The sequence below is a fragment of the Bicyclus anynana genome, chromosome 24, assembly GCF_947172395.1.
Source record: "Bicyclus anynana chromosome 24, ilBicAnyn1.1, whole genome shotgun sequence".
NCBI classification, from domain to species: domain Eukaryota; kingdom Metazoa; phylum Arthropoda; class Insecta; order Lepidoptera; family Nymphalidae; genus Bicyclus; species Bicyclus anynana.
The window spans coordinates 1,969,854-1,986,990 of record NC_069106.1 but is presented as its reverse complement, the minus strand read 5'-3'; the positions used below and the strand labels follow the sequence as shown (position 1 = coordinate 1,986,990).

Here is a 17,137-nt window from a genome sequence, read left to right as displayed (position 1 = left end):
GAATGATACAGAATGAGTCTTTACAAAACGCGCAGTGAAGCCGGTGAAGACCATAAAGAAAATAAACTTCTCTTTGACATCCGCATAATCTTACTATAAACAAACTTTTCATAATTGTATTTCACTAACAACAGTTACGTACATTAATAACTTCAGTCATCTACGGCTCACTGCTGAGCTCGAGTCTCCTCTCAGAATGAGAGGGGTTAGGCCAATAGTCCACCACGCTGGCCCAATGCGGATTGGCAGACATCACACACGCAGAGAATTAAGATAATTCTCTGGTATGCAGGTTTCCTCACGATGTTTTTCCTTCACCGTTTGAGACACGTGATATTTAATTTCTGAACTAATATTAAAATAACTATCTACCTATAAAAATAGTCCAACTTAATTTTTTTTTAATTTTGTGAACAGCTTTCAATAAATTTAAAACATAAGACGCCATTTTTTTAAATAATACTGAAAATTACTGATGCGACGCTTCGTGTCGACTTGAGTATGTATTCGTTTTTTTTGTATTTGGAATGCATCACTTCCGTGTTCCGTGCGCTCTATCTGCCTATTTTTCTTTAATCTGTGGGTCTAAGTATAAGCCACAATAACTCAATAGGGAGGTCGTAGTCCGATCACCGCTGGACTTCGTTGTATCCACTCTCCATCTTAATATTATATACTCAGAGGCACAATTATCGCCCAATTTAGTATGCGTCGCCTATACTAAAGTGGGCGGATAATTGTTTCCGAGTATATTATAGAGGCAGAGTTTGTGGTATCGTAGGAGGTAATCTCTAGATACACTGAACCGATTTTGATTTTTTGCAAATATAAAGCCACGTTATTTGCGGGTGTCATAGGCTATATTTTATCCCCGTATTCCTACGGAAGCGAGAACTGCTCGGGTGAAACCGCAGCGCGACTGCTAGTGAAAAATGAGGATGTGGTTGTAAAATCAAACAAACATGCTATATCGGAGTCAATTTATTTATGAATACGCTTATTAAATAATAATATTTGCATCAAAATACTGCAATAACGACTAACAGTACCAAGAAAGCTAAGTTAACATACCACTAACACGATATCCTACTCCCTCGTGGATGTTTACTCATAAATCATACAAAAAGAAAACCATTTTCACACAAAATCGTCAACATTGCTGATCATCGAGCTTCCCTATTTTAGACACATACCTAAAATAGGGAAGATCGATGATCATCGATGTTGCTATACGAAAAAATAAAGTAACATCGATGTTAACTGAATTGATAATCGATCATCGATGTTACTCACGACCAATGCAACGTACGAAACAAATTACCTACGTATTTTATGAACGCATTTAAAGATATAGGTTTATTCATTAATAAATTAACCTGTATTTAATAAATTTCGAACGATCTCATTGTATTTTATTGTGTTGTTAATCAGTGCTAAAATTATCGATGTTACCGAAAATCGATATTCGGTTTGTGAGGAATATCGAATATTGATGTTGAGCTTTCGATTATGACATCGATGATAACATCGGTGTTTTACAAATATCGATCATATACCTTTCCCTTTTCCCTACGGGAAAGAATAAAAAAGATAAAATATATCGAGCATCCCTAGTCTAAAAGGTAGGTATACATAAAATATACTCTTATCAAAAATGAGTAAACTATCACTACATATCTCTGTCGGTTCTGAAACTAACACCGCATTTGTCTCTTTAACTCCTTTATTTAAATGATGCCTTCCTTGTTCGACATTGCAGATAAAATATACGACGCCATTTTGTTTTTGAAATCGCGTCTTCAAAAGTTCTGATATTATTCAAATAAATAAATCTTCAAGATGACACATCTCTTTGAAAGGCTAGATATTAAAATACAAAATAACTTATATTAAGCGAATGTACTTATTCTAGCTATAATTATCAAGGTTTCTTTATATTGCAACCATAATAGATAAAAATCCAAGATGGCGATTGACCATAGAGCAACTAATCTCTATGGCCAATAGTGCTTAACCTGTCAAAAAAAATTATATTTATGAATAAACATCACACATTCCTCCAAAAAAACGTTACCTTGAGAGGCCCTTACCAAATATGTATACAGATATAAAATACAAAATAATAATATCTTCATACAATAACTATTATAGATAACTCGAAATGCATCTGTGAGTATGATTCAGGTATGATTCAAGTAATAAAATAAAGCATGGATTCATACAATTTTAATTCAGAAATTACCAATTATGTACAATATTTGCAATTAACTTTTTAACAGGTGTACACAGTGTCTTTCCTCAGAACAAACAAAATGTATTAATTAGTGGTAAGTAAAATTAGTCAGTTGGATAATCGATATAATTTCCATAATTGGTAATATCTAAAAAACAAACCATGTAAATATAAACAAAATTTTTTTTAGTCTAATAATTTTGATACTTTCATCCAATATACGCAGTAGATGATTGACAAACACAAATTACAAATGGTACAGTGGGGTCTTGGTAATCAATTTAATGTAAAGTCGATCGATAGAGTAGTGTAGTCATATTACCAGCCTAATAATAGGCTAATTTTTATATCCAGACATGACTTAATATGGGCATCTATGGACAAAAATTCACATTTCAAAGAAATTAGTCCTTGTATAACAAATCTGTAGTAAATTACTTAAAAAAACATTTTTGATATGAATTGACATTATTTAACACTAAAATTGCAATAGTTTGTGCGAAATGTTGAATAGTTATTACTATAAAGAGATGGCAGATCCTTATTGCTGTTGCCTTTGTCTAAAATTGTTAAGATAACACTTTTACAGACAGCGCAATCACTACTAGATTATCACGGATTTTTTTCTTTACTTTCAATATCATATTTGTTTTATAATAATTTCATGTTACTTGTCCCAAAGCATAGTGTTGTAAATACGAACTAAATAGGACATTTTGTATAGACATGTATTGTTATCTGTAAATATGAAACATTAACACCTAATTTATTACAAAATTTGAGCTCGGAACATGACCTAGGAACTCAAAATCACTGTAAACGTCATACCGTTCACGGCGCTACCTAACACAGTATAATTAATCATACAGTCTGTCAAAATTATTTCAGAACTGATTTATTAATACAGGCAACATTACGATTTTGCAATTGCAATTATCAAGATACATTGTCGCCCTACTGTATGATATCTAAACTGTGACAACATTGTTATGTACAAAACAGTATGCTACTGGTGATTCGATAACGTGGAATGAAAATCCTTGGGGTCACGGTAACGGTGAAATTAGTTAGACTCTATTTATGGTGATATTATCACACTAAGTCTGTATGGTATAACAATCATACAGTGAGGCAATATAATAAATAAGTAAGACTTATAAAAAATATTAGGTTAAATCTAATAATATTAAATTCTTCATCTTAAACGACAGCCAACCAACCGCTCGCGAGTCCATGGGTTGTGTAAGTGTAATAAGGCCAGAAACAATTATTATTTTTCATGGCCAAGGAAATAAAACTAACACATTGTCATTTTAAAATACGAGTATAGCAAAGTTAATAATTCTGTGGGTATGGTAAACCAAACTGTATGTTTGCTATACAGCGACAAATTTACGTTTAACAAATACTTTCTTAATTCCCTCGCGAATCATCGTAGAAAGGTTATAAAAAAAAAAAGTTCAGGGTCAAAGTTAAAAAAGTACAATAAAAAGTACATACACATCGAAATGCTTTTAATACTTATTTCCTAAAGATGATCGCACATTGATCAACTTTCACCGTACAAAGCGGACAATCGGCATAAAGGTGTATATGTCTCTAAACCTTCGCAACACAACAGTATATTATATTTTATTTGTATTTAATATATTAAAATTAGCAGTAAAAACTAAGAGTTGTGTTTCAGAAAAATGTCGAATTATCTTCAACTTATGGCACGCTTTGAGATTGTATTTGTATGTCTTCTTACAATTTCGAATATTTGGAAATACAACAGGACCATGATGATCTTCGATTTTTGAAAATCAAACAAAAATAAAACTAACTCTGTTTCTAAAAGAATTAGCATCATCTTAAGTCACTGTGATAAAATACACGGAGAGATAACATACAGATGTGTCCATCAATGTGCGATCAGCATAATACAATATTGGATGTATATTTTACTGGCAATGTACATTAATGGCGAAAGTTAAAATATCTCAGAATTTGTGCATTCTTTGTACATGTTTTTGCAGATTAATTTTGCAACTTTAGGTATGTACTTAATAGTTTACTTATAATTCTAAACAATCATGGCAACGTTTGTTTATTTAAATTTGCATTAACATTCTAAATTCATTGTAAATAACAATATTTTCAAATCAATAGTCGTTTAGTATAAAAACATAACTGTGTGTGAGTTTTCAATATTTTCATACTGTCATTATCGCGTTAACGTAAACGCGAATTTATATGAAATTGAAGCAGCTGTGCAGTAGTGCCACTAGATGGCGCTGTTTCAATTCCATGGAAATTCGCGTTTACGTTAACGCGATAGTAACAGTATCAAACTGCCACTAGGCCCACAGAGACAGTATAGAGGGCACCACCTTTAAGTCACATCCAAAGATTTTATACTATTAAAATATTACCACGTCGAAACTGAGGCAAACAAAAGAGGCTAATTATCTTAATTTCTTTTAATTGCATAGTAAACAAAGAAAGTTATTTAAACAAATAATACCTAATTTTGTCTACAATAAGTCATTTGTTTAGGAAGTGTATAAACTATATATACATTAATATATAATGTAAGTAAAATACAAACTTGTGCGCTTAGTGGAGTTGCTAAATTCGGATCACTTTTGTGGTGATTTTTTAGTCACGTAGTATCTAATAGTAGAAAATCTTTGGTCTCACCCTCCTCGAGATATAGGGATTTTTATCGCCAGTTGCTTGACATATTAACTCCTTAACATCACAGGTTCGCATCTTCCTTTTATGGAGAGACGAAATGTACCAGACTCCGGGTGGCTTTGATGAGCTGTGACCTTAAGTGTTTCTTTAACATTTGTTTAAAAGTTTACATGATTTCATATATTTTTATCGTTTTCCAAAGTTGCAAAATAAGTTAAAACTAACCAGAGTATATTGTAACTGATACATACTCGTTTCTTCAATTTGATTACAATGTTTTTTTTATATATATATATAAATGGCATTGCGGATCCAAAAAAGTTTTACACTATTACATCCATCGAGAAGTGGAAATTTTCCACGTCACACTATAAACACTGAATTTTAATTTACACATCTTTAAAATCCATTTTTTCGATTCGTTTTTGTTTTTTATTTATTGCTCGTTATTTGGTACGGGAACTAATTTAATTAGTAATTACTTTATTAAATTTATTTAAAAAGTTAAAAAAATACTTTATTGCATCGAAATTATATTATGGATGCGGCACGTAAGTTGAAAATTGGCTTTAATTTCCATGTAGCACACAACAATGTAATTGTTTCAATAAATAGGCAATAATCAACGCTTTAGGAAGCTTTTGCTTGGCTGATGGATTAAGATTGGATGGATATTGTGTGGAGGTTCACTTCATATCACTCTGGAGCGCTGACCATCGGTTGCTAGAGCAGTCAAAAGCCGGGACTTTTTTATAAATAGTGTTCTCTCTACATGGATTTTATTAAAAGTTGAAAAAAATAAAAAAAAATTAAACGTTTTAAAAAATAATTTCAAGTTTCAACTCACGTCGCCACATCGAGTGCGTTCACCACGTACGCGAACTACGTCTTTTCACTAACCATACGTCTATATTTTTCGCTAAACTTTGCAAATACCTAGCACGTCATAGTTGACTCAGCGAAACAATATTTTAATTCTTTTTTTTTTTAATTTTCTGTATTTTAGTGAGCCATTGCTTTTTTTTTAATTTCTGAAAGTAAAAATCGGATAATCGATTGTTTTTGCCATTATTGGTATTACTTCATAAAACTTAGTTTATACCCAACTGTATGATACCTAGTCTGCAACGAAATAAATTGAACTTTTTTATTTTGCAGAACTACATTTGAGTATAATTTAACACGTTTTCCCCTCTCCTTATAATCAGATTGGTTAACCATGGCCAAACCTAGTAAGATAGTCTAGATCTCTGATCGTAGACTAGAGTCTAAATGACTAAAGACTATTGACCAGAGCTAATTTACCCCGCCCGCTGGCTATTGTCGTGCTCACTCCTAACAATATATCCGACTAATTAGTGGGTAATGTCATATTTAAAACAAGTGTAGTTTTTGTTCTTTTTTAAGGAACAAGAAACCAAAATCGGATCGTTGAGTCAACTAGTAAGCAGACCTATTGTGTATCCATTGAAAGCTTTTCACATACCCTACTATAGACAATTTCTATCTTCACTCTATTTTCCTTTACATTCTCTATTAGGTTACCATAGATTATGTAACTGTATAACAGTGGTATAGACAAAAAAAAAAGGCATGCTTCGTTCTTGTAAGCATTTTCACAGCTTTATGGAATGTTTTTAAAACGCATACTAAGCAAACACTTGTTATAGAGTGCTATAAAATTCTATGCAAGTGTTAAATGCAAGTCATAAGAGTTCAAAAATCTTCCAACAGATGATAATATGGTAAAAGCTAAAATAAAAGAATTCAAAAATGCATGCCAATGTAAAAATCATCGCCTAATGCATTACGTTCACGTTCGCTGCGGCACTGATTTTTCTGTTCTGTGCGCTACGAGGTTTTTGACCCCATACTAAAACTTTGTGCTGTGGTACGAGGTCCATCGAGCTAGTAACTCTTGAAGCAGCTAGACGTACGAGGTCAATTGACCTCGTACCGCAGCGAACGTGTTAAGAGGGTTCAGAGCTTCTTGATTTTGATTGAGTAAATATCTGTGTCAGAAGTATAGTAGGTATTTAATTTATAGTTACATATTGAAATAAAATGTAAATACTAATGCATCATCATCAAACGATATAGACCTCTTGCATGGATTTCCAAACATAACGGCTCCCTGCAACCCAACTGTATGATACCTATACGCTGACTCTTACATGTCCTCAGTTCACCACGGGGTCGGTATACAGTTACATAATCTGTGTTGCCTATCACTGTGCCTAGTTAAAAAAATATCTGCATTATCTCCAAATCTACTCTCTCTACGATTACACGATTACCCAAGCGATTCCTGTGTGGCATATAACATGACTTACGTATATATCTACTTTAGTGGCGAGCTAGTTCTGTGTTAACTAAGATTTTATATGTATTATTAAAAAGTGGATGCACAATCAGCGACCAAAAAACGTCCCCACTCAATGAGAGCCAGACACAACTTCTTGGCACTCAATTCAAGTAGTCACATTTGCAAATTCAACCTTAAAATCAATCCTTAAGGTTGATTTTGCTCTGAATTTGGGAGTTTATTGAATATTGGACTATATTTAAAGGGCTTTAGGTGTAATTTTCTTTACCAATAATTCTAAAACTGCCAAAGAAACATTTACCAGTATTTTAAGTGACATTTTTACATGATTGTGCGTCCTTTAAAAGACATTTCACGAGGTTCGGGTGAAAAAAGTAAGATCATGAAATTTGTTCTATAATGAGGAAAGATTTGATTGTGTGTTTGTTTGCATTGAAATAGCTCTGAAACTACTGAACCGATTTGAAAAATTCTTTCACTGTTGGTATGTTACACTATCCCCGAGTGCTATAGGCTATATTTTATCCCCGTATTCCTTCGGGCACGGGAACTACGCGGGTGAAACCGCGCGGCGTCTGCTAGTTAAATAATTAATTGGTACTATGGACTTTTGAAGTGTTGACAAAGTTTGAAGACAGTATTATTTCACAGACTGTATTTTCATTAATTTAAAATATTATAAACAAATTTCATAATCTCACTTTTTCATATAGATAACGCGACATACGAACTTAGACTTCCCTGAAAATTTTAAAACGCCATCTCTTAAATCTTGGAGGAACTTGTATTAAAGTCAGGCCGCTCAGTAATTGCAATTCTGACAGGTGATCGAATGGAACAAACATATTCAATTACAATTGTCTCGTTTTTGTCTCATCACTACAAAGACAAATAGTTGGCATAACCTTGAAACAGCGCAATTCAACAACCTTGTACGCCAGTCCGAAGTTACATCGCCCATTCGATCACATGTCAAAAACGCAATCCCTGAGCGGCCGGGCATCAGTAAGCATACTGATACCAAAAAACTACGAGGTGACGTTACAATATTCTATGATAAAATGCAATTAACCTCTGTCTTCATTAATCACCCTATGCACACCATTGCAACAACAGATCACATTCTAAATAAGAAGTGATATTTATATCGAATATTAAAAATTCACTCACGCACCCGTGTATCCAAATCATTCATTCGTTTTCACGTTTAAATACGTATATTTAAAAACACGAATAAGCGATAATTATCAAAATGTTCAGCCGTTCAAAAACCTTTTTTAAAAATATTTAAATATGTACTTTATAATAATTATATTTTATACAAATATATAAATAATAATATACCACCAAATTGAAAAATCCCCAACGGATAGCCTAGCGGTACTAACATGTTTTTGTTATTCTATATTGGATGGTTTATATTATATCTAAGAAAAATGCGTATATTAAAATGACTTAAATCAAATGAAATACTATATTTTCAGATAGCATTGGTATGGTGACAGTTGCTAACTTTCGAAACGAAGTGTCACTGTACCATGCTATCTGAAAAACAATGTACAGAGAAAGCACATAACTGAGTCCTCCATCGCGGACAGGTTGTAAAATGCATATAGCTTGGCAAACGACGCGCACGACTTCACACCCGCGCACGACTTCCCCCCGTCGCCCTCATATCATGGGAGTGTCGTCAACAAACTTGCTAAGCTGTAAAAGTATTCGCCTGTTCCAAAGGAAACTTATCCATATTGTAATGGCATAAGAAACACAATCGCATTTTCAAAATACTCGTAAAAAACTTCAAAGTATTTTTTTTCGCTGTAGGATTTTGCTCCTTAAACTAAAAGAGAATATGGGTCAATATTCTATGCGTCAGTAAGTTTTTCTTTCAAAGTACTGCAATACTTTTCACGGTGCGACGTACATACATCATTTTTATCATTATCAACCCATATTCGGCTCACTGCTCAGCTCGAGTCTCCTCTCAGAATGAGAGGGGTTAGCCAATAGTCCACCACGCTGGCCCAATGCGGATTGGCAGACTTCACACACGCAGAGAATTGAGAAAATTCTCAGGAATGCAGGTTTCCTCACGATGTTTTCCTTCACCGTTTGAATTTTTTGCTTAATTTGGCTGTATTAGGTTGCTGTTGATATAATTCATAATCTCCTAAATTTTGTATGAGGGTATATATACTCAGAGGCACAATTATCCGCCCACTTCAATATGACGCGAGTATATTAAAGTGGGCGGATAATTGCGCCTCTGAGTGTATTTCTAATGCCGGGTCTTAGATCGAGGGGACGCACAAGTGAGGACTGAGTTATGCGTTCTCCAATACTTAGCAAAAGATTTTAGAAAATTATTAATTTAGTTTAATTTCTACCTATATTAGTTTGGTTATAAATTAGGCCTGACCAGAAAATTAAATCACCTTCATTGTGCTACAAAATCTTAAAAACCTAAAAAAAAAAATACCATTAAGAAAATTACCATCACGTTAAAAATATTACCATTGCACTAAAACCATCTGCGTTTACTTACTTTCCTCTGGTACCGTACGAGGTTTTTTGAACTCATACTAAAACTTTAAGTAGTTCGGTAACGAGGTCCATCGACCTCGTAACCCTTGAACATTCTAGACGTACAAGGTCAATTGACCTCGTACCGCAGCGAACGTGTTGATGCAAAGGTAATCTTTTGAACATGAAATGGTACCAACTTCAAGACGTATTTCAGTTATTTTGTTTTTAACACAAAATTACTAAACCGATTTTCATGAAAATCAAATGGGATCAATCTGGAAGTATATTCTTTCAAACAAATGAAGAATTTTCAAAATTGGTTAATAAATGACGAAGTTATGAGATAACAAACATAAAAATAAAAAAGCATACGCGTCGAATGGAGACCTTTTTTTTGAAGCTGGTTAATAAAAGATCAAAGCCTCAATAGTTCAACAGTAAGCCGTCGGACTCCTCACCGAGGGGTGGGGGTTCGATCCTCGATTGGTCATATTTAAAAGATTTGACGGCCTCCGTGGCGCAGTGGTATGCGCGGTGGATTTACTTGACTGAGGTTCTATAAAAAAAAGATGAGTTGTTATTATTTATAGCAATGTGACGAGGTATTTTTTTTCTGGTCAAGCTATAACAGGTTTGCTATAAAAAGTCTCATTGTAAAAAGCTTTTTGTAATAATAAAAAACCGTTTAACCTTAGCTTCAAACTTGTTTAAAAATTAACTAAAACGCTGTAGTGAAATAATGGTAATAAGCTTTATAAATACAATAGAAAATAATATTTTTTTTTGTTCGCTTAATACTCTTGAGCTAAATAATACGTAAAATAAGAATAAAAAAACATCAGTCGAAAGAACACAGTATAAACATTCAAAGTAATCAATGAAATATAGACTTTAACGCCATAAAATTAGAAGTCTATTTCTCATTCAATTCGATTAGATATTGCAAGACAATATTTATAATATGTATATAAAAAATTGTTCTTAAGCTAAATTTGTTCATGATTAGTTTTTATATCGCCATACTATCTTGATATCTTAAGACTAAATAAGATACCTGTAAGCACTAACATCTTGACCAAATCTTGATTTAATAATTCTTTAAAAAAAAACATCAAAAAATTCATTAATACTATTTGACCTACTACATATAGCAATACATTTTGTAAAAATAAATTAATCAATTTATTAATTAATTTATTGTACCTATATCAATTGGGTTGAACGTAAATAAAATAAATCCAGTCTTTACAGTTATCTGATTTAGTCACAAGTAAAAACACTGATAATTCGTCAACAGACAGATACGACGAAAATGCATTGTAGTTACTAGTATAGCCTTCGATCATATATATTTTTGTCTACCAACACAAAAAAAAATTCGAGTTAAAAATAAATACTAATTCATTGAAGTACTTAACACGCTCGCTGCGGCACTGATTTTTCTGTATTTTCCCCTGGTGTGGTACGAGGTTTTTTGACCTCGTACTAAAATCAGTGGTGCGATACGAGGTCCATCGACCTCGTACCTCGTGATGTCGTGATAGTACCTACGAGGTCAATTGACCTCGTTCCGCAGGGAACGTGTTAAGCAAGCGGAAAGAACTTTCTAAAAATAAATCTGTTGTCTGTAAAGTCGGTTTACTGACGATAGTTAAACGTGACAACGTCATAAGAAAATACTGATGGAATGGTGGCATTTTTCAAAAGAAAATGTTCGTTTTTCTAAAATACTGTTTAATAATCTTCATAAACCAGAATATTATACTTTATCTCTTGTAAAAAAATTTGGCAACCCTAGAGCGAGGGAACGACGCATGTCGTCATCTTTTTCGAGTGTGCAGCCGGCTCCATCGAATTATAAGACGTTGTCACGTCAAAAGACTTCATAAGAGTGATTCGTTTAAATTTTCTGTCCGGTCGGTATGATGTAAATATACCGCATGCCATTTGGAATTAATGAATTTCAAATTGGCATTGTCGACCAACATGGCTGTTCGAAATACATTTGATAATGCATTGAGTTGCCTATAGCATTATATAGTATAGGAGCTCACATAACTTTGCTGTAATTCATAATACGATAAATATTGAAAAAAAAATAGTGCAAGGTCAAAATAAATTCAAAACTAATCGCGTTTTTAAACACTCTGGCTATAAATCAATGACTTTAATGGTCAAGTAAAATATTTAAATAAATGCATTGATACATACACACATGTGTACGTCATAATACTGGTATTAATAATAATAGTATTTTTTGATATATTGACTTGACCACTAATTTCACCCGATGGTTATATCCGTTGGTACATACACTAACGGATATAAAAAAAAATGTAAGCCGTCACGTAAAGCAATACATTTTGTGAAAGTAATATGCAGAAAAGAACAGGGAGAGAATCGCACAGTCGAATGCGCATGGCGACGCGTCGCCACACCGTACACTACTGCATATAGACTGTATATATATATACCATCATATAGCGGGGCGACGCGTCGCCACAGCATGCGTCGCCACGCCAGAAATTTTTATGCGCGGTTTTACGTGCGGCTATAGATGTTTCACATCAAAATGGAACCAAAAATGGAACACATTTGCGCCTAAAACATGCATGTTTATTCTTGTCTTAACCAAACCCAAGTTTAACGAATCACAAATCAAGGACTTATGCTTAATATATGTAATTAGAACTTGTGATGTCTTTACTAGTTATTTTATTTGAGAAGTGGTAAACTTCCTACTGTCTTATTCAAAAGTAAACATACATATGTTACTGTGAGCTCCTAGACTGGAAAGTTGTTTCCACTATTGAATAATGATAAAAAAATTATACAATTATAATGCATTTCTTCAGACTTTGAGAGTTCATATGATAAATCCGTTAAGGGCATAGCTATGACGTCACTTTGACTCTATTTTGACAGTGTTGGCGGGTGAGTTGATATAATTTTTGACATAGGCCATTTTTTATTCCGGAAAAATCCACAGTTCCAGTGGGATTTGTGTAAAAATGGGATATCTCAGCATTTGGTGTCGGTTTTTTACATAACACAGTAACACAGTACACAAATCTCGCAGTAAGTTAGTACAACCACTTTTATAAGTTACAAAACCTGCGCAGAAGTCAATGTATTTGAATTACATGAAAAGGAGATGGTCCATTTCAGGTCCACTCTTGTATCCCGTATCAATAAAATTTAAAACATACAGGGTATTTGTTAAAATTTAAACAAATGAATAAATGTAACTGAATAAAAAGAAATAAATCAAATTGAACCCCCAAGTTTTTGAGTTTTAACAAGATTGCGCCCTTAAAGCAACTATGACATGACATTTGACAGCAAACGTCAAAACGACTATTGCGTTAAAAACGTCTTCAATCCGCCATTGTTAACCATAATAGTGTTGCATTTCTTGGGAGAGAATGAATAATATTTCGAAAAAATTAAAGTAAATTCGTAGATTTGTATATTCGAAAATAGTTATACATTTTATTTCCGCCAGGGTACATTGACTGATCCTTGGATCCATACAATTTTGGACCATCTCCTTTCTTAGCCAATCATAGCTTGCGTCAGTTCTATATTGAATGAAGAATCAATAACTCTATGGGATTCCAAGAGGTTTAGAGTTAGATTTTTACTTATTTATACTAATGTCGTACCCATATGATAGCAACTTACCATCCGATAAGCAGCGCTAACGGCTTGACATCCGATAAAACTGATCGTGTGTTGGTCGCGATCGGCATGATCTCATGCACATCAAGCTGGGATTAACGGATGGTGAGTGGCTAGCATTAGCTCACGTTGTTTAAGGATACTTCTCTGTCGTTTTTGTGTTATAAAGTCTTAAAGTAAAGGTAATAAGGTCTATATTTCATTGGTGTTAAATTCATAAAGGTGGCCGTACACGTAACGAGTTACTTGCGCTACACTTGCACAAAATGAAAAGAGTATTGGAAGATGCTTGCGTACATTTCTTTCAACGTCACATTATTTTAGTATAGAGAATATAGTATTGACATACAATAAATATTGTAATAGGCGGATGCAGTCTGTACTGTATGTGGATAGTTACATGTATTTTCAGTATATCTATAAGTTGTTACTATGGTAACATACTCGTAGTAGTATTTTTACTGTTGTTGTGGGTGGACGTCCATTAATAATAGTGGACATTGGTGATTCCCAAGGTGCAGAGACAATAGAAATATATTATGCAAGTAACTTGTACATCGTTACGTGTATTGACAGTATTATGCTCATAATAGGTTGAGCTTGTCTACGCCAAACGAATGATTCGTCTAGTAAAAGTGGCAATACTATAGTGTGTGTTAACTGATAGGCATATTGACATACAATACAAGGATTAATATTGTAACAACGGCAGGATGCAATCTGTAAATCTATGTGGTTATTTGCACACATTATTAAGTTGTCAGTTTGATAATACAGTAGTATTTCCTGAGTCTATTACCCGTATTCATGATTCCCATGGTGCAATAGTATGCAAGTGACTTGAAAAAGTACATCGTTACGTGTATAGACATCATTACGCTCGCATGTGTCCATCTGTCGCTAGGTGGAGCTTTGCCGATGCGTGTTATAGAAGTGGCGATACTGTAAATCATCTCAATGTGTGGTTTGCTAACTGGCTATACTATTAACAAAGTAGTTACTAGTAAAAGAATTCATATTGCAATGGCAGAATGCAATCTGGAAATGTATGTGGGTAGTTGCACACATTTTCAGTCACTTTGATGAAACAATACTGTTTTTACTGTTAGTGAGTAGTTTTGGCTGGTGGGAGACTTCGGCCGTGGCTAGTTACCACCCTACCGACAAAGACGTACCGCCAAGCGATGTAGCGTTCCGGTACAATGTCATGTAGAAACCGAAAGGGGGTGTGGATTTTCATCCTCCTCCTGACAAGTTAGCCCGCTTCCATCTTAGATTGCATCATCACTTACCATCAGGTGAGATTGTAGTCAAGGGCTAACTTGTACACAATAAAAAAAGACGTCTCTGTTACCGTTACTGTTAGTATTAAAGGTCATTATCAATGCAATAGTATGCAAGTGACTTGTACAAGTACATCGTTACGTGTATAGACATCATTACGCTCGCATGTGTCCGTCTGTCGCTAGGTTGAGCTTTGCCGATGCGTGTTGTATGTGGCAATACTGTGTACCGTCTCAGTTTGCGAGGGGGTGTGGTCAGCTGGCGGGGGCGGCGGGGGGTGCGGCGGGCGGCGTGGGCGACGTGGGGCGCAGGAGGTGCTCCGGCACGTGGACGGGCCGGAGACGCGCGGGGATCTTCTTTTGGGGGCAGAGCACCTGCGGGTAAATGGCATTGATAAGTATTTTACTAGAAAATAAGTGCATTAAAATGGTGTATATGTCACCGTTAAATTGTAAATAAAGTTAGTTTATAATTCAAGGTAAAATTTCGACGGCCTACGTGGCGCAATAGAATGCGCGGTGGATTTACAAAACAGAGGCCCTGGGTTCGATCCCCGGCTGGGTCGATTGAGATTTTCTAAATTAGTCCAGGTCTGGCTGGTGGGAGGCTTCGGCCGCGGTCCGTTACCACCCTACCGACAAAGACATACCGCCAAGCGATTTAGCGTTGCGGTATGATGTCGTGTAGAAACCGAAAGGGGGTGTGGATTGTCATCCTACTCCTAACAAGTTAGGCCGCTTCCATCTTAGATTGCATCATCACTTACTATCAGGTGAGATTGTAGTCAAGGGCTAATTTGCAAAAAAATAATAATACTAATAATCTATCTCGCAAGATTGTAAACTGTCGATAGATTGTGAACTGAACATACTGCTTACAATTTAACGTGTTATTATTCGGTAGATTATAATCTATCAGAGCCCCCGGAGGTCAAATAAAAGACTTAAGCACTGCTTGACTGTTCTATTTATTAATATTTGTAAAATATAGTGAACAGCAGATCGCTTGAAAAATAGCAGATAATGGCAGATAATGACATATAACATGACACTTGTCCGAGTGACAGTATGTATAGACAACTAGCGGACCCGGTCAAGCTTCGCTTTGACTAATGTGCGCTTCTTCCCTACCTTTCCCTACTCCAACCCTACCCTACCCCTACCCTAAACATATCCTTACCCTACCCTACCGTACCCTACCCTATACATGCTAGGTATCAGAGATGGCGCTGTATGTGAAAAAAGATTTTCCCGCTTTTCTGTTGAAAATTTTCCTGAATTTTCTTTGTTATAAACCTCACGGAACCCGAGACCTTTCCAACGAATACAAAACCGTGGAAATCGGTTCGTACGTTCTGGAGTTATAGCGTCAGGAAGGAAAACCCGACTTATTTTATATAGCAGACTAGCGGACACCCGCGACTTCGTCCGCGTGAAACTCGATGTAAACTTTCAACTACCCCTACCCAACTCTACCCCTACCCTACCCCTACCCTACGTTGAAATGTTTCCTGAATTTTCTTTGCTATAAACCTCACGGAGCCCGAGACCTTTCTAACGAATGCAAAACCGTGGAAATTGGTTTGTGCGATCTGGAGTTATAGCGTCAGGAAGGAAAACCCGACTTATTTTTATATAGTATATATAGCGCGCATACATATGGGATTTCCTAAAAAAATAAATATCAAAAAAATCAATAACAAAGTAAATTAGCCAGCATGACCCTCACTGGAAGGTCAGCTGCACATGCCATAAAGTACTCTCAAGCAATTTGCTTATAGCTGATTGCACGATAGAGATTAAATTGAAAAAAAAAAAAAAATATATAGTAGATATTCACAGACAATAGAACCTTATCACTGGCCACCACTGTACCATAGACATGTACTTTATAATCTCAGACCAATTATTGTATAGGACCTGCTTCGCTAGACGTTACTTTTCTGTCAAAGTATATGATCAACGATCTAATGCGATTATAAAAACTGTCTCTATAGAATCGACGTTAAATAGTTGTAATCGTGTTCGTCGGTTAAAGACCTCCGTAAAAATACCTTTTTGTGTAATTGAATTGTGTAAAAAACGGGCGAAAACTTCCAATTTAGTATAAGATATATACCAAATCTAAGCTCGTTTTCCTCAGAAAATGACAAACAATTTTGTTCGTGACTCTGAGTGCGATACAGGTCCTTCTATAATTGGTCTGAGTTTATAATATGCCAACAGTGGCTACGTTCAGTCCCTGTGACTCACCCGTCTGGCGAACATGAAGCAGCCCGTCTCCTCCTCCTGCACCTCGTCGGTGGGCACCAGCTGCAGGTCCTGAGTGCGGCTCTCCTTGCCCTCCTCGTCTGAAGCAGTTGGTGGAACTGGTTGAGTCGATAGGCTAGTTGACACTTTTTTTAAATG

General features: G+C 35.1%; 1 protein-coding gene across 2 annotated transcripts in view; it reads right to left on the bottom strand.

The window, feature by feature from the left end:
- Positions 1-965: 965 nt before the first annotated feature.
- LOC112044013 (G protein-coupled receptor kinase 2) overlaps positions 966-17,137 on the bottom strand; it is a 71,382-nt gene continuing 55,210 nt past the window's right edge. For both annotated transcript variants that reach the window (XM_052889071.1, XM_024079731.2), the window contains exons 12-13: positions 16,982-17,079; positions 966-15,103 (exon numbers count right to left, since the gene is read on the bottom strand). In XM_052889071.1, the coding sequence (XP_052745031.1) occupies positions 14,984-15,103; positions 16,982-17,079 (218 nt within the window). In that variant the 3' untranslated portion in view covers positions 966-14,983. The remainder of the gene's footprint in view (positions 15,104-16,981; positions 17,080-17,137) is intronic.